This window comes from Thamnophis sirtalis, unplaced genomic scaffold, assembly GCF_051295495.1.
Source record: "Thamnophis sirtalis isolate CommonGarterSnake01/CBP01778 unplaced genomic scaffold, rThaSir2_p1.2 scaffold_1, whole genome shotgun sequence".
In the NCBI taxonomy this organism is placed as follows: domain Eukaryota; kingdom Metazoa; phylum Chordata; class Lepidosauria; order Squamata; family Natricidae; genus Thamnophis; species Thamnophis sirtalis.
Window position 1 is genome coordinate 143,266,946 of NW_028261381.1, and position 18,061 is coordinate 143,285,006.

General features: G+C 38.4%; 1 protein-coding gene across 2 annotated transcripts in view; it reads left to right on the plus strand.

Moving 5' to 3' along the window:
• The window catches only part of DYNC1H1 (dynein cytoplasmic 1 heavy chain 1), a 60,757-nt gene that overhangs the window by 21,441 nt on the left and 21,255 nt on the right, over positions 1–18,061 (plus strand). For both annotated transcript variants that reach the window (XM_087726517.1, XM_087726508.1), the window contains exons 23-51: positions 855–1,028; positions 1,221–1,386; positions 1,468–1,656; positions 1,773–1,967; positions 2,094–2,376; positions 2,465–2,565; positions 3,805–3,964; positions 4,702–4,945; positions 5,268–5,451; positions 6,057–6,269; positions 6,415–6,653; positions 6,767–6,923; positions 8,977–9,204; positions 9,324–9,554; positions 9,698–9,838; positions 10,982–11,215; positions 11,817–12,023; positions 12,284–12,405; positions 13,451–13,616; positions 13,719–13,882; positions 14,293–14,422; positions 15,606–15,739; positions 16,027–16,141; positions 16,248–16,409; positions 16,676–16,890; positions 16,975–17,179; positions 17,326–17,499; positions 17,708–17,827; positions 17,916–18,036. In XM_087726517.1, the coding sequence (XP_087582643.1) occupies positions 855–1,028; positions 1,221–1,386; positions 1,468–1,656; positions 1,773–1,967; positions 2,094–2,376; positions 2,465–2,565; positions 3,805–3,964; positions 4,702–4,945; positions 5,268–5,451; positions 6,057–6,269; positions 6,415–6,653; positions 6,767–6,923; positions 8,977–9,204; positions 9,324–9,554; positions 9,698–9,838; positions 10,982–11,215; positions 11,817–12,023; positions 12,284–12,405; positions 13,451–13,616; positions 13,719–13,882; positions 14,293–14,422; positions 15,606–15,739; positions 16,027–16,141; positions 16,248–16,409; positions 16,676–16,890; positions 16,975–17,179; positions 17,326–17,499; positions 17,708–17,827; positions 17,916–18,036 (5,174 nt within the window). The remainder of the gene's footprint in view (positions 1–854; positions 1,029–1,220; positions 1,387–1,467; positions 1,657–1,772; positions 1,968–2,093; positions 2,377–2,464; positions 2,566–3,804; positions 3,965–4,701; positions 4,946–5,267; positions 5,452–6,056; positions 6,270–6,414; positions 6,654–6,766; positions 6,924–8,976; positions 9,205–9,323; positions 9,555–9,697; positions 9,839–10,981; positions 11,216–11,816; positions 12,024–12,283; positions 12,406–13,450; positions 13,617–13,718; positions 13,883–14,292; positions 14,423–15,605; positions 15,740–16,026; positions 16,142–16,247; positions 16,410–16,675; positions 16,891–16,974; positions 17,180–17,325; positions 17,500–17,707; positions 17,828–17,915; positions 18,037–18,061) is intronic.

Consider the following 18,061-nt stretch of genomic DNA (forward strand, 5'->3'; position numbering starts at 1 on the left):
ACACATATACATACACATACACATATTTATATTTTGCTGGTATTGCCGAACCTGAATTAGCTACCAATAGGTTTCTGTGTTGAAAATGCTGATTTTGAGCTATAAAATCCAAAAATGGTTTGATACCTAGATATTTGTAAAACTGTATTCTCATCGTCCTATATAATTCTGTTCTTCTATGGAATTATCACTGAGGAGGCTACTGGTGGTTCCCAGTGTCTATGATGTTTTGATTATGTGTTAATTTCTATAGACCAGCCTCTCCTTAGATCAGTTGTTAGTATTCCATCAGATTTATGTAACAATGGCTAGACCTCATTTACCAAAAAGTCATTCAGTGACTATCTGAATTTATGATGAAAATAAGAGATTTATTACTCATCTGATCCCAATTCAGGCATTTGGCAACCAGTGTACATTTATGATGGTTGAAGTATCTCTGGGTCATGTGATCAAAAATTGTGACCTTCAGAACGGCTTCACCATGCAAAATCAATGGGGAAGCCTGCAGGAAATTGCAAATTGTGGTCATGTGCCATCACAATTAATGACCCCAACCAGAACTGAGGTAGATAGTGCAGTCAGTTAACATCACATTTATTGATCACACCACTTAAGTTGACAATCCCTATTGCAGTTGGTAAGAACTGACTGCATTTTTAGATCCAATTTTTTTAATTTTGTTTTATTCACTGTATATGACTTAATTTATATTACATCATGATGATCACTTGTTAACGGTTCTGAGTCTTGGCAGATTCAGATTCAGCTTCAGCAGTATAAAAATATAAGTAAATAAAGTGGAAGATATTATATGTCTTGTGCATCAGCATTCTCTCCTCTTGGCTTTTCAGCATCAGCACAGAATTTCTGGCTCTGATGAAAAAGGTATCAAAGTCTCCCTTGGTGATGGATGTTCTGAATATTCAGGGGGTACAGAGATCTCTGGAAAGATTAGCAGACTTGCTTGGAAAGATCCAAAAAGCTTTGGGAGAATACCTGGAGAGAGAGAGGGCTTCTTTCCCTCGGTAAGCAGTTTAGTCCAGAATTAATTGTTCATCTACATAAATGTGAATGACTTCTAAATTCAATAAGCAGTAGTTTACGTTTTTCTTTTAAATTGATTGATCAATTTCCAAAGAAAAATCACAGCTGGTTTTGGTCTGAGCTTTATTGTTTTGATGTGTGGATCTATTGAAACACTTAACTTTATTTTTAAGGTTCTATTTTGTTGGAGATGAAGATTTGCTTGAAATCATTGGAAACAGCAAAAATGTAGCGAAACTGCAGAAACATTTCAAGAAGATGTTTGCTGGTGTGTCAAGCATTATCCTCAATGAAGACAGCTCTATTGTTCTGGGAATATCATCACGTGAGGGAGAAGAGGTATAAATGTGTTTTCTGGAACTGATGGCATAAAACATTTTTCTCTTAAAGCCAATAACAAGCTTACAATTCGGTTTCCAGGTGATATTCAAAACTCCTGTGTCAATCACTGAGCATCCCAAGATCAATGAATGGCTCACACTTGTTGAAAAAGAAATGAGGGTAACACTTGCCAAACTTCTTGCTGAGTCTGAAACAGAAATTGAGATCTTCGGCAAAGGAACTTCAATTGATCCAGCTACTTACATCTCATGGATTGACAAGTATCAGGTATTTATTTATTTATTTATTTTTACTTTCAGCATTATAATAAGATAAAATGCTTTGAGAGAAAGGAAGCCAAAATAATCGATAACACTTAAGACATATTTTTTTTAATTCTCTAGGCCCAACTCGTTGTCCTTTCAGCTCAGATTGCCTGGTCAGAAAATGTGGAGTCTGCTTTGAACAGCATGGGGGGAGGTGGTGATAGTTCCCCTCTGCAATCTGTGCTAACCAATGTCGAAGCGACACTTACTGTGCTTGCTGATTCTGTACTGATGGAGCAGCCTCCTCTCCGCAGAAGAAAACTGGAACACCTGGTAAGTTATCATCTTAACTAATTGCCTCTTAGCCAGACATTCATGTTACTTTACATATGCATTTCATGATCTAATAACGTTTCAATTATGTGCACATGCTAAGATTGATTATTGCTTTTTCAAAAGATCACCGAATTGGTTCACCAAAGAGATGTTACAAGATCATTGGTCAAGAGCAAAATTGACAACTCCAAATCATTTGATTGGTTGAGCCAGATGAGGTTCTACTTTGATCCTAAACAAACTGACGTACTGCAGCAACTATCCATTCAGATGGCTAATGCCAAATTCAACTATGGCTTTGAGTACCTTGGAGTCCAAGATAAACTGGTGCAGACTCCTCTCACTGATCGTTGTTACCTGACAATGACACAAGCTTTGGAGGCCAGACTGGGAGGATCTCCATTTGGTAAGTTGTTGCTCATACATTATTTTTCTGTCAAGATTATGCTGTTATTCTAGAGCAGAAGTAATCTACCTCTTTTATATCTGAACAGGACCTGCTGGAACTGGTAAAACAGAATCTGTTAAAGCTCTTGGACATCAGCTTGGACGATTTGTTCTTGTTTTCAACTGTGATGAAACATTTGATTTCCAGGTATAGCATTTTTATCTATAATTAGATTATTTTAGAAAAAAAATGAGTTTTATCTCTGTCAAAAGTGCTAGGTATTTTTGCATAAATCTAGCAATACTATAATGTTAGGGTTAGAGTTAGGGTTAATGATAGGCTAACTGTAAAGCCTTCACTGATTAAAATTAATTGAGTCATGTCTTCACAATTTCCAATCTTGATAATTCAAAAATTAAATTCAACATAACCCAGAAAATAAAATGAATTCCAAACAACATAATTCCTATTTTTAAGTCACATGGATTATTGGAAAGGAACAACAATCCCAGCCAGTTTTATTTGTTCATTTTTTGATTTACAGATAGACATCATTTGATCAGTGACCATTCTAAGGTATGATGGTGCTGTGAACAAATGGTGGTTATGACTGGTCCTCAGAGTTCCAGCTTCCCCAGCACACCTGTAATCATATGATCATAATCTGAGTACTTAGCAACCTGTTCACACTTATGACTGGTTACCAAGCACCCTAAAATCATTTTCAAAGGGCGGGATACATGGGAGAAGAGAAACCATATAGGCTTGATTTAGTCCAGCTCTCTTCCCATTCCAAACTGCAAGAAGGCATCAACTGAACTGTGCACCAAACCTTAAGAATAGCCCTAATAGCTTTCTTTGAAATCCAGCAGGGTCTACCAAGCACCATGACTATATCACTGCCTCCCTGTGTCAAGGAACAGCATTGGAACACTCCAGGGTGATCAGAAATTAATCAGTCCATGACAAAATTATGGCAATATCTCTTAATTTCCGAGCACCATGATCAGGCCCCTGATGACTTGGGTCAGATCCATACCTGTCATGGTGGCCATGAACAGCCACCTTGATTAAATTCTTGAAAGAGCAAGTTGAAGTCCCTCAGGACCATAATCCTGGAGAACACCACCCACAATCAAGTCACAGAGGAGGGAGGAAAAATGCAGTAGAACAGGGAGGCTGGTACAATAGCTACAATTCCAACTGTACTCTGGAATCCAAATTAATAAACAGGATCTTGCATCCAATTATCTATTATGAGCCTAAATTTTGGTGCTAGGGAAGCTCCTGTATATGTCTATAATATTTAATGAAAGACTCAGGCTATATAGCGATTTTGCCTTTTAAAAACCATGAGGAAAATCCCTGTTTTTACAGGTGATGATTTACATCTAATATCTTACCCTTTTCAATTTCATATATGCATGGGTTTTTTTTTCTCTTTAGGCAATGGGCCGCATCTTTGTGGGCCTCTGTCAAGTAGGTGCATGGGGCTGCTTTGATGAGTTCAACAGACTTGAAGAGCGAATGCTTTCTGCTGTTTCTCAGCAAGTCCAGTGCATACAGGAAGCCTTGCGAGAACACTCAAATCCAAACTATGACAAATGTATGTATTTTTAAAAGAAAAGCTATTTTTTGCAGTGCTTTAGAAGTTTTTCAAGTATATAGTTTCTGTATTTCAATACTGTTATTATTTTATGAAATATAATTACATTTTTTGAAACACTACACTTAATATTTTTAATCTATTGGTTCATAATATAATATAGCAATATCAGTGGTGGGATTCAAATTTTTTTACTACGAGTTCTGTGGGCTTGGTGGGCATGGTGTGGCTTGGTGGGCGTGGCAGGGGAAGGATACTGTAAAATCGCCATTTCCACCCCACTCCAGGAGTGGTAAAAGCTTCATTCCCTCCCCACTCCAGGGGAAGGTTAATACAAAATCCCCATTTCCTCCCGATCAGCTGGGACTCGGGAGGAAGAAAATAGATGGGGGCAGGGCCAGAGGTGGTATTTACTGGTTCTCCGAACTACTCAAAATTTCTGCTACCAGTTCTCCAGAACTGGTCAGAACCTGCTGAATGCCACCTCTGAGCAATATATGTATTAATGAAACTTTTGTGTTTTTAACTGTTTTATATGGATTGTTGTGAGCTGTCCAGAGTCATTGTAGGAGCTATTCAGCCATAGAAGTCATGAAAATAAAATTAAAAATATATAAAATATACTATATACATACACATACCAGTAGTCTTCTCCAGCCTTTCTGGATTCCTTTTCTGTCAGTTGTTGAAAAGTGGAGAGGTGAAAAGTGTACTTACTGATAGATGCTTGCTTTCAGCTGCTGCCCCCATTACCTGTGAATTGCTGAACAAACAAGTGAAAGTGAGCCCAGATATGGCAATCTTCATCACAATGAACCCTGGCTATGCTGGTCGATCAAATCTTCCAGACAACTTGAAGAAACTTTTCCGTAGTTTGGCCATGACAAAGCCTGATCGTCAACTGATTGCTCAGGTTATGTTGTACTCCCAAGGATTTCGGACAGCTGAAGTGCTTGCCAACAAAATTGTCCCCTTCTTTAAGTAAGTATCATTGTTAGCAGTGGGTTGTAGGATGATTTATTCTTGGATTACTGTTAAATCAGATGCTGGCATTACTGTAGTTGCCATTCTTATTTTATTATATGTAGATCAAAATGCATGAAGAAGTAGCTCAAAACTGCTAATTAATTTCCTACATTGCTATATATTTTCTACAGACAGATGAAAGTATCTGAACTACTTAATAAACTAGCTGAAACATTGTGAAGTAATGTTCTAGAATGTCATAATAATGTGTCTTCATCTCTAAAGCCAATGTTTTTATTTAAACATAGTGGTGAGAGTGACATCTTTATATTCTTAGGCTCTGTGATGAGCAGCTCTCTTCTCAAAGCCATTATGATTTCGGCTTGAGAGCTTTGAAAAGTGTACTGATCAGTGCTGGCAATGTGAAAAGAGAAAGGATTCAGAGAATAAAACGAGAGAAGGAAGAGCGTGGTGAAGTTGTTGATGAAGGAGAAATTGCTGAAAATTTACCAGAACAGGAGGTATGCCCTACACTTTACGTGGAGTGGTTAATGCACTCTACAGCTATGTAAGACACTGATCCTTAAGTGCAAAAACATACAAGGATTTTGAATTGGCTTGCAATCAATATTCAGTGCAAGTGTGCATAACATTTCAGGTTCAATTCATTTTGAATTCAAAACACCAGATTGGAGTGCAAAACAACTGTTATGTGTTTGAGGCTTCGTTTTGAGCTTTATACATTTCAGATACAAAGTACTGGCCTGTGTTTGAAAATTCCCAAAATGGTTAGAAGAGCCCATTATTGTTTTCCACTTGAAACAGATCCCATTTTTACATACGCTACTATTTGTAGCCTTAATGCCCTGGACTACTATAAACATTAAATTAATCAGTTAATAACAGTCACAGTAATTTGTTTAAACAAAAATGCACCTGGACCAACCACCACACAAATAGTATTTGACAGTATCTCAAGTTATCTTTTTAAAAAAAACCAAGGAAAATATATGTAATGTCCAGTTTAAACTTCAGTATAGTAACTCTATTATATCCAGTCTTTGAACCCTGCACTGTTAAATAACTCTGCTTTTTAGTTTGTCTAATAAATGTTTTTCCCATGTAGATTCTGATCCAGAGTGTCTGTGAAACTATGGTACCCAAACTGGTTGCAGAAGATATACCACTGCTTTTCAGTCTCTTATCAGACGTGTTCCCTGGCATTCAGTATCACCGAGGAGAAATGACTGCACTGAGAGAAGAACTTAAGAAAGTCTGTCAGGAAATGTACCTCACGTATGGTGATGGAGAAGATATTGGTAGCATGTGGGTGGAAAAGGTATGGCTTTGCAACTGCTATTGACAACATAATATAAAATCCTATGAGATTTGCTGTAAATAGTCCTCTAAAAATTTAAACAAGATTATTGTAACCATTGTCATTCTAGATTAAAGATCTTCCCACATTCTACTCCTTTTTATAGGTTCTTCAGCTATATCAAATTACCCAGATCAACCATGGCTTGATGATGGTTGGTCCTTCTGGAAGTGGAAAGAGCATGGCTTGGAGAGTACTTCTGAAAGCTCTGGAGAGACTAGAAGGGGTGGAAGGTATTGCACATATAATTGATCCGAAAGCTATCAGCAAAGACCATCTCTATGGTACTTTGGATCCCAACACCAGAGAGTGGACAGATGGGTTGTTTACCCATGTCTTGAGAAAGTAAGTGTGAAATATATAAGATGTGGTGAAAGTAAATAGGAAGATTTCCAGAGAAGGTGTTTAAACTGATTGAACGTTTGCCTAACTTTGCACTACATTCTTATCTTATTTAGAATTATAGATAATGTGAGAGGGGAACTACAAAAACGACAGTGGATTATCTTTGATGGAGATGTTGATCCCGAGTGGGTTGAAAATTTGAATTCTGTCCTGGATGACAACAAGTTGCTGACATTACCAAATGGGGAACGTCTCAGTCTTCCACCAAATGTAAGCCTATCCACAGTAAATTCATATTTAAGGTGGTATCTCCATGTGATTTAATGTAGCTAAATGTGGAGAACAGAGTATCAGAATATTGACTCAGTTCTCACACAGCAGCATGCTGATATATTCTGCTCAGAAAAAAATAATCAAAGGTGAAAGCCATTCTGAATTTCAAATATCAAAATGCAAAAAAGGGTAACTTCAGAGTTGCCCAACTCATGGGAAAGCATCATTGATAAGTTAATTAAAAAGAGAAAAGGAATCGAATGAACCACTCAAATCATAAGATGCTACTGGTCTGCTGCAATTTGCCTTTTTATCATTCAACTACAACTTAACGTCGATAAAGCTAGATTTATGAATACAAGCTGTATGATAAATGAGGGAAATCCATACTATTTCCCAATTTATATGCTGATAGTCCTTGCTTAATGATAATCTGAATGATCATTAATTATTATAATTAATATAATCAATGATCATTTGACCATTTGAAATAGCAATGGCATTGAACGAAGGGACTTCGAACCCATGCCCAAAGTTACAGCTATTGTGCTTCCACAGGCACATGATTGTGGTCTGGGCACTTGGCAAACCCGTTTGCACTTAAAATTGTTTGCCAAGCATCCCGCAATCATATAATTGCCATTTGTAATCTTTCCTGTCGGCTTCTCCAGAAAGTCAGTAGGGAAACTGGCAGGGAAGATCTCAAGCCACTGCCAATAGGAATCTCCCTGGTTTATGGAGGCTGGTTGTCAAGGGTCCAAGCAGTATTTTGGCACAGAGCGTTCGCAGCACAGGGCATTCACAGTCAGCCCTCAAAGACAAGAGGATTCCCCCTGGTTTCTGGGGGTTGGCTGAATAAAAGTTGAAAAATCGAGATAGGATTTTCTTCCACGAAGGATTTACAGTCTTGGAGCAGGGAGGCAGTGCTGTAAGGTAAAGAGGGAGGCCTTGGTGGTGGCAGAGGCCCTGGGAGACCTGGTACAGGCTGTGCACAAGTATTTACCTACTCAAGCTAAATTGCTTCTTGAATTTCGAGAGAGAAATTTTAGATTATGACACTTGCATCTGACCTGCACCATGTCTCCCAGGGTCTTCCCTGAGGCATTCCACGCACCTTACCTGGGACTCATGAAATCACTTAACAACCAGAACTAGAGGTGTTGCTATTGCAGTTGTTGAGCAAAGAGATTGTGTGATGTCCTACTTAATGATCACTTCACTCAGTGACCAAGATTCTGGTCCCAGTTGTGGTCCTTAAGCGCAAGGCTTATCTGTAGAGATTATGGCACAAGTAATTGCACAGATTTAATCAGTACACATATATTAAAATCAAGAAAAATTTTAATCTCAAATTCCTGCTTAAACCCTTTACCTACAGAAATGAACAAGGCTCTTGAAAGAGGCATTCCTGTTGCTTCTTTTACCTGGGTTTCTGTAGAAATTTCAGCCAGTTAATTCTGAGGCTGTGGGAAGATATTAAATCTCACTGTTTCCTATCTACACAGAGAGGCTTAGGCAGTGTCTAGCACATACAGTATATCACAGAAGTGAGTACACCCCCTCACATTTTGTAAATATTTAAGTATATCTTTTCCTGTGACAACATTGAAGAAATGACACTTGGCTACAATGTAAAGTAGTGAGTATACAGCTTGTATAACGGTAAATGTGCTGTCCCCTCAAAATAATGCAACACACAGCCATTAATCTCTAAACTGCTGGCAACAAAAGTGAGTATATCTGTTCCTTGTGAATATTTAGATTCTGTGTCCAGGATGAGTCTGTATTCAGAATGTCTACAGTCCTTCTAGCCTGGAGTACTGTCCATGCAACTTGGCTTCCCAATATCTTTAAAAAAAAGCTCTCCCACTGAGTTTGCTGCAGTAGCTTTCAACTGCCCATGCCAGGAGATTCTTTCTCTGATGCTTTGCTTTTTGCTTACCTTAAACTCGAAAGGAGAAGGGTGGTTGAAGAAGGCTGTTTTGAACAGAAACCATAAAGAAGTCTGGTTTAAATGATTTCAGAAACCACCCTTTCGTTTTTTCCATAGGTGCGCATCATGTTTGAAGTTCAAGATTTGAAATATGCCACTCTAGCCACAGTGTCACGATGCGGCATGGTTTGGTTCAGTGAAGATGTTTTAAGTACTGACATGATTTTCAACAATTTCTTGGCCCGACTGAGAAGTATTCCTCTGGATGAAGGTGAAGAAGAGGCTCAGCGCAGGAGAAAGGGAAAAGAAGATGAAAGTGAAGAAACAGCATCTCCAATGCTGCAGGTAAACCTGGGGGGGGGGGGTGTCTAGATTTCCCCGCTTCACTACACAATAATTGTTTAGCTCTGTTTTCCGGTATGGTAACTTCTAGCTGTAATGTTACTGAAATGGTTTGTTGACAGATTCAAAGAGATGCAGCTACAATTATGCAGCCCTACTTCACATCTAATGGATTGGTGACAAAGGCACTTGAACATGCTTTTAAATTGGAGCACATTATGGACCTCACCCGACTACGATGTCTCGGTTCTCTCTTTTCCATGCTTCACCAAGCGTGCCGCAACGTAGCACAGTATAATGCCAACCACCCAGATTTTCCAATGCAAATAGATCAGCTAGAACGCTACATCCAGGTAAGTCTTGTCTCACCGAAAGACTATAATCCTGAGGCAATAAAATTACCAGGCTTTTTAAACTCTTGGTGCTGATTTCCATGTGTTTCTTAAGTACAATCCTGTTTCCTCACATCAACACTGATGATTGACTGTCATTTCAGAGATACCTAGTGTATGCAATCCTGTGGTCGTTCTCGGGAGACAGCCGTCTGAAAATGAGAGCAGAGCTAGGTGAATATATCAGAAGAATTACAACAGTGCCCCTGCCTAGTGCACCAAATATACCCATAATTGATTACGAGGTAAAGACAATTGTATTCTTAGAGTACTTTTTAAAAAAACCATCAACTTACTGTGACTGCTGTCTAATTGCAATGCTTGGAAAAAATGTAATCAGTACCGCAAATACAGGTAGTCCTCAACCTATGACCATTTGTTCAGCAACCATTTGAAGTTAAGACTGTGCTCAATGAATAGTGGTTTATGACCAATTATTGGATCCCTCACATTCTCATATACCCTTGCCACCCATCCTTCACACAGCCTCCTCAAACTGCAATGTGCCTCCCATGCATTCCCACAGACCCTCCTTTTCATTCACCCTCTCACAAATCACCCTTCACATATCTCCCCCACATCATCAAGCACACTCCCCAATCTCCATTTGTCACACAGCCCTGCACTTCCTCCCTGAATTATGTTGTGCCTCTCCCACACCTCTTTGCGTATCTCCCCAGCCCTCCCCTATTCCCCTCCCATGTTCCCTCTCCCATTCAGCAGCAGCCACTTAATCTGCTTTCAGCAAGGGAGTCACAGCTTCCTGCCAGCTTCCTTACAAACATTGGTTGTAAAGAAGTCAGCAGGAAGTTGCTTCACCTAATGATTGTGGAATTTGATTAATGACAGCAACTGGGACTGCTGTCAGTTCCAGAAATGCTTTCCACCATATCACTTAGGAATTCCAATTCCTGTTGCTATTGTAAGTCGAGGACTATCTGTACGGTATTACAAGTAGTTCCAAAGGCCTAGCAACAGTGTACAAAATATTAATTTACCATGCACACCTCTATCTTTTGAGATCATGCGCTTAATGAAATTACGTTTTGATACTAATTAGAGTATCAAAAACACATTCCTGGATTTGTTGCTTAAGCACTATAAAATGGTATATGAGAGTAAGTAAGCATTCTAAAGAAAAATATATTTCGTTGGTCATTTTGGGTCTATCTTGATGACATGTCCTCTACACAGACAATAATGCCTTCTCAGAACTAGGAGGAGTCCAAGTACATTTTATGTGGAATCATTTTAAAAGCCTTTTCAATTTGTTGACAATTTATTGGGGACATTTCTTAATTTTTGAACAGTTAAAAGTTCTACTTAGAGTTAAAATCTTTGGCTGCAACAAATGCAGAAAGTAGCAGATTCTATTTTCCTTTGTATAGGTCTCCATCACTGGTGAATGGATGCCTTGGCAGTCAAAGGTCCCACAGATCGAAGTTGAGACTCACAAAGTTGCAGCTCCTGATGTTGTTGTGCCAACACTTGACACTGTCCGCCATGAAGCATTGCTGTATACTTGGCTTGCAGAGCACAAACCACTGGTACTCTGTGGCCCACCAGGATCTGGAAAGACCATGACTCTTTTTAGTGCACTCAGGGCTTTGCCTGACATGGAGGTATTTCCCCATTCTGAATGTTTGAAAATATTTTAGTGAGTTACTCTTCCTTCTAGCAGAACAGGAGAAATATAATTCTTTAATTACAAAGTAGTAGTTCCAGTAGCGATTGAGAACTTGTTCCAGAGGTCCATTCACTTCATTCCAGAAAATTGGATGCCCTTGATTATCTCAATAGATAGATTTTGAGATGTACTGATCATTAGTCACTTAAAATTTTAAAGTAAAACCGGCACCCTGAATTAGAATCAACAAGAGGAAATATTGCTGATTCAAGTCTGTTAAGACCTGTTCTACATGCACAGTTAACACAATATAACTGCTGGTTGTAATTATAATAGCCGAATCATCTTCAAAGGACATTATAAGCCAATGCAGAATACCGCAACAGTATGAATTAATGTGGCTTTGTTATACATAAAATCGATATTGGAACCCATATTTTTCAAGAACCAGACTTTTAAAACATAGCTTAAAATGTTGATTTGGAAATAGTCAACCATCAACAGATTGCAGCGTTTTTTAAAATGTTATGCAGGTGAAGGATGTTTTTGGTTCTTATTTTTATTTCCTGTTTTCAAGATTGTTTCTGCCTTTCCAGGTGGTTGGCTTGAATTTCTCCAGTGCTACCACTCCAGAACTTCTCCTGAAAACATTTGATCACTATTGTGAGTACAGGCGTACACCTAATGGTGTGGTACTAGCTCCGGTTCAGCTGGGAAAATGGCTGGTACTCTTCTGTGATGAAATCAACCTGCCAGATATGGATAAATATGGCACACAGAGGGTCATATCCTTTATCAGACAGGTAAGTATTAATAAGTGAAAAAAAATATCTTTTTTGTGTATCAGGATTAAATTGCAAAACAAAAGGCAATGTATGGAGTCAAAGCAAAAATAGAAAGGTGCGAAGAAAAGGTGTAAATGTTTTACTAAAAGATTTATTTAAAAACTCTCTTGTCTCCATTTTTTCTGCCTTTCTCTATGCTTTGCATATAATGTGTTTCCCAAAAGGGAACAGCGTGATATGTCCATCTCTTTTCTAACCAAGACTCTTAACTTCATCAGATGGTAGAGCATGGAGGTTTCTACCGTACAGCAGACCAGACTTGGGTGAAATTGGAACGAATTCAGTTTGTTGGTGCCTGCAATCCACCTACAGATCCTGGAAGAAAGCCTCTTTCACATAGGTAATATGCCTATAATACAATATGGATGTTCATGCCAACTTAGTCTGATGGGGTTTGTATGAAACTCAACAGTTTTAAACAATGTGCATTTTAAAGGCACTGAACAGGAGGAGTCAATAGCAAATCTAACATCCTCCAAATGCTTTCTTCCACAATCAAGTTTTTAGTTCTCTATGTAATATTACAGTACCTGTGCCCTGTTGGTGCAATATAATACTACATTCCTGTAGTTTGGACCCTGGAATGATATTTTCATTGGAAAGTCTACTCATAAATAGAAAGAAATGATGAAATATCTTATCCTGCATGATTCTCAGAACCTTCTGTGAAACAATTCATTGTGGCGTATACTTGTCAATTCTTAGAGTCCAGGGGTGTCAAATTGGTGGCTCATGGGCTGGATGCGTCACACGCAGGCCACACCCACCCTAGCTCTGCGAATGGGGAAAAGTCACAAAATGTCATGTGATGGCAAGGTGACACCACAAGTTTGACCCCCGTGATGTAGTCAGTCTACATTTTTTGTGTATTTGTGCCTTGAAGTTTGTCTTGATGCCTGGTGCCTGCAAGAGCCAAGGTGGCGCAGTGGTTAAATGCAGCACTGCAGGCTGCAGGCTGACTGCTAGATCAGCAGTTCAGCGGTTCAAATCTCACCGGCTCAGGGTTGACTCAGCCTTCCATCCTTCCGAGGTGGGTAAAATGAGGACCCGGATTGTTGTTGGGGGCAATATGCTGACTGTAAACCGCTTAGAGAGGGCTGAAAGCCCTATGAAGCGGTATATAAGTCTACTGTTATTATTATTATTGTATAAGTTCCTGAAGTTTTCTTGGCAAGATTTCAGAAGTGGTTTGCCATTGCTTCCTTCCTTGGGCTGAGAGAGAGTGACTGCCCCAAGGTCATCCAACTGGCTTTGTGCCTAAGGCAGGACTAGAACTCACGATCTCTTGCTTTCTAGTCTGACTGACTACAGCAAATTGGCTCTCTAGTCTAATAAAATACTATTAGATAGTTTTCCTAAGTTAAGCCCTTTGAATATCTTTTCAGATTCTTGCGCCATGTTCCTGTTGTATATGTGGACTACCCTGGACCAGCTTCACTCACTCAGATTTATGGTACTTTCAATCGTGCTATGTTGAGACTAATTCCATCTCTCCGTACATATGCAGAGCCCCTCACTGCTGCAATGGTTGAGTTCTACACAATGTCACAGGTAACAAGGCTGAAGGTTTTTCATAGATTTTAATTAAGTGATTAAGCGGTTGGAAGAGAAATGCTAGTAAGCACTCATCATATATTTTTTTCCCCCACACAGGAAAGGTTTACTCAAGATACTCAGCCACACTATATCTATTCACCTCGTGAAATGACTCGGTGGGTGCGAGGTATCTTTGAAGCTCTGAGACCGCTGGAAACATTGCCTGTTGAAGGACTCATTCGAATTTGGGCACATGAAGCCTTGCGTCTGTTCCAGGATAGGTAAATCTTAGGGATGCAAAGTTATACGCTTGTTTTATTTTTATTTGCCAGTATTAGAGTTAAGACTCAATAAGACTTACTGAGATTGTAGCAAATAAATAGTCTGTACTAGACTTCTGTTTAAAATAATTCCCCCTTTTTTAAAATTATAGGCATGTTGTAGATGAATCCCCTAAGAACTGTCCAGAAAGGATAAAATCTAAACATTTTCTAGGAAATGTATGCTGTCAAAACCTTTACTTTTTAAAGATTTTTCTAGAATCTTTCCTGCACGATAGTTGGGGGGAGACAATTGTGAGGATTGCCTCCAGCCTTCTTCTTCTCAGAGCTCTATTATGCTGTTATTTCCCTACTTTTATCCTGGTTTAAATCATGTCTGCTTCCTCTCTCAATCTTCTGTGTTTATCCAGGCTTGTGGAAGATGAGGAGAGACGATGGACTGATGAAAATATTGATATGGTTGCTCTGAAACACTTCCCCAATATAGACAAGGAGAAAGCCATGTGCAGGCCCATTCTCTACAGCAATTGGCTTTCAAAGGTGAGAGAAAAACTTAGCTTCTCTGTGGTTGAGTTGCACAATGTTCAGTTTATGACATGGTGATATCTTAGGGCATGGAGAATCTTCACTGTCAATAAGTATTTTCAACAAAACACAATTGGGTGTACTTAAAACAGTGTTTTTCAACCTTTTTTGTGCAAAGGCACACTTTTTTCATGAAAAAAATCACGAGGCACACCACCATTAGAAAATGTTAAAAAAATTTAACTCTGTGCCTATATTGACTATATATAAAGTAATTCTCTCACGGCACACCTTACACTATGTTACGGCACACTAGTGTGCCGTGGCACAGTGGTTGAAAAACACTGACTTAAAAGATGTAAAATTACCATTTTCTGTATCTGCTATAGATACAGAAGATTAAAATTCTGAATGGAATTTTTTTTTTTTACTGATTAAGTTAGTCAAAAAAAGGATAATAACTACAGTTAATCCATTCTGTTCTGGTTGAGGCCACTGGAAAAGCAAAAGCCAGAACTTTATATTCCCCTGGACATCGGAAGCAGTAAAAAAGAAGTCTGTTCTCCTTAACAGATACATGCCATGTAAACTTGATTTAGTCAGCTTATTTGGTGAACAGCTTATAAAGATCATTGATCATAGTCTTACTCTGGTATGTTGGTTTGAATATTAGTTGACCAGTTTTATTATGAAATGTTTGCAAAACCCAGCCTGTGTAGCTGAACATGATTCTTGACACTCATGTTAAAATGTAAATTTAATTTAAGTCACTACTTCATTCTTATATCCTTGAGGGAAAAAGTTAACCTAAATGAAAATATGGGTCGAGATTTTATTTTATATTAAAGTGGTTTCATCTTTTTCTGTTTATAGAATGAATAAATTATATATATTTTTTTAGGATTGTTCAGAATTTCAATGCTAATTTTTATTATTTCCATTTATTTTGCATCAGTACTTTTCTTGCAGCATCATGATTTGGAAATAAACGCTACATTACTACCAGCTTTGTTTATTTTGGGGGAAAGGTCAAGACAGTGAATGCTTAATATGAAACAGTTTTTAATGGGGAATCAAGCACCTTCATGTATGAACATTTTATGCATCTTAAGATACTAACCTAAGCATAGTCAGATTCAGCATTTATGTATATGTGTGTACATACAAAAATACCACTATTTGTTCTATTTTTTGTTAGGACTATATCCCAGTTGATCAAGAGGAGTTAAGAGATTATGTAAAAGCAAGATTGAAAGTTTTCTATGAAGAAGAACTCGATGTGCCGCTTGTTTTATTCAATGAAGTGTTAGATCATGTGCTACGAATTGATAGGTATGTATATTACTAAGAAAAATGTACATTAGTAACTTAATCTAATTTTCATTTTAAGAAGGAATGCTATTTAATGATTTCTTGGATAACTTCATACCAGAGATGAATCTCCAATACTGTTATCTTAGTAATGGGGAAAGGTTTATAAAATACAGTAAGACTATAATTGCGTGTGTGTTCATCTGTAGGAAAATTCCATTGAATGGAATGAATAAATATTTCCAACAAAGGGAAATGGGTTATACTGGTAGCCTGCATTACATTCACTAAATGAAGTATCTTTTCAGGATCTTCCGCCAACCTCAGGGACACTTACTTCTCATTGGTGTCAGTGGAGCAGGAAAAACAACTCTGTCTCGATTTGTGGCATGGATGAATGGTCTAAGTGTCTACCAAATTAAGGTTATTACAGCCAATCTTTCAAATAGTAAAACTAAAAGCATTTTATGTTATTTTGCTTTTATGGACTACATAAAAACAAAAACTGACCCACAATTGTGATTCACAGGTACATAGAAAGTACACTGGTGAAGATTTTGATGAAGATCTAAGAACGGTATTAAGACGGTCTGGCTGCAAGAATGAGAAAATTGCCTTCATAATGGATGAATCAAATGTACTTGATTCTGGATTTCTGGAGAGAATGAACACGCTTCTGGCCAATGGAGAGGTAACTTAATGAAAAGCTTAGGGAAAAGCTGGATCTAGATTTCTGTATTTTAAAAATGAAAAAAGCCGTTGTCCCATCAGTTACCATGATTAGTTGAAATTTAATCTCTGAGCTGAAGACCAGCCAGTCAGCGGTAAAACAGTTGTATAACTGTATGTATTTGTGTTGCCAGAAACTTAGTATTCTCTCTCTCTCTTGGCATTAAGCCCTTCTCTTAAGAGTTTCCAGAATCAATTAGATTTCTAATGTGCATTTTCTCAATATAGGTCCCTGGACTGTTTGAAGGAGACGAATATGCCACACTTATGACTCAGTGTAAGGAAGGAGCCCAAAAAGAAGGCTTAATGTTGGATTCACATGAAGAACTTTATAAATGGTTCACTAGTCAAGTGATCCGAAATCTCCATGTAGTCTTTACCATGAATCCATCTTCAGAAGGGTTGAAAGATAGAGCAGCTACATCTCCAGCTCTCTTCAATAGGTACCGCACCATTAATATATTATGAATGAATAATTTTCATTCATTTGTTTCAAAAGGTGGTAATATTGTCTTACCTTGTTTTAGGTGTGTTTTGAACTGGTTTGGAGACTGGTCCACTGAGGCGCTTTATCAAGTTGGTAAAGAATTCACTAGCAAAATGGATCTTGAGAAACCAAATTACATTGTGCCTGATTATATGCCAGTTGTCTATGACAAACTGCCACAGCCTCCATCACACAGAGAAGCTATTGTAAACAGCTGCGTGTTTGTTCATCAGACACTTCATCAGGTAGGTTCAGCTTTTCATTTTGATACGCCTTTTTGTGCTCTTATCGGGCAATAGGGTGCAATCCTAGAAGACAATATTGCGTTTGGGTTTTGTGGATGAAATTTTAAAAACCTACTGATTGGTATCAACATTTTATTTGATGGCAGGCTAACGCTCGACTAGCAAAACGAGGTGGCAGAACAATGGCCATCACTCCTCGTCATTATTTGGACTTCATCAACCATTATGCAAATTTATTCAATGAAAAGAGAAGTGAACTAGAAGAGCAGCAGATGCATTTGAATGTCGGACTCAGGAAAATCAAGGAAACTGTGGACCAGGTAGAAACCTAAATGAAGGAGAAGTTGGGGGGGGGAGAATTCCTAGAGCAGAGATCCTCAAACTTGGCAACTTTAAGACTGGGAATTCTGGGAGTTGAAGTCCACAAGTCTTAAAGTTACCAAGTTTGAAGACCCCTGCCCTAGAAGTTATTACAGCACTTTTCATTAATGCATGTTGACCTTATTGAGAATATCTTACCTATTCCAGGTAGAAGAACTGCGCCGTGACTTAAGAATAAAAAGCCAGGAGCTTGAAGTGAAGAATGCAGCAGCTAATGATAAATTGAAAAAGATGGTAAAAGATCAACAAGAAGCAGAGAAGAAAAAGGTGAGGACTGTGATTGGTTTAATAACATGAAAATGACTACTGTGTGAGTGGTTGAGATTCTAATAACACTCTATATGACTTTCCATAGGTTATGAGCCAAGAAATTCAAGAACAGCTACACAAACAGCAAGAGGGCATTGCAGATAAGCAAATGAGTGTGAAAGAGGATCTGGATAAAGTAGAGCCTGCAGTTATTGAGGCCCAGAATGGTAGGCAGATATAATGAAAGAGGGG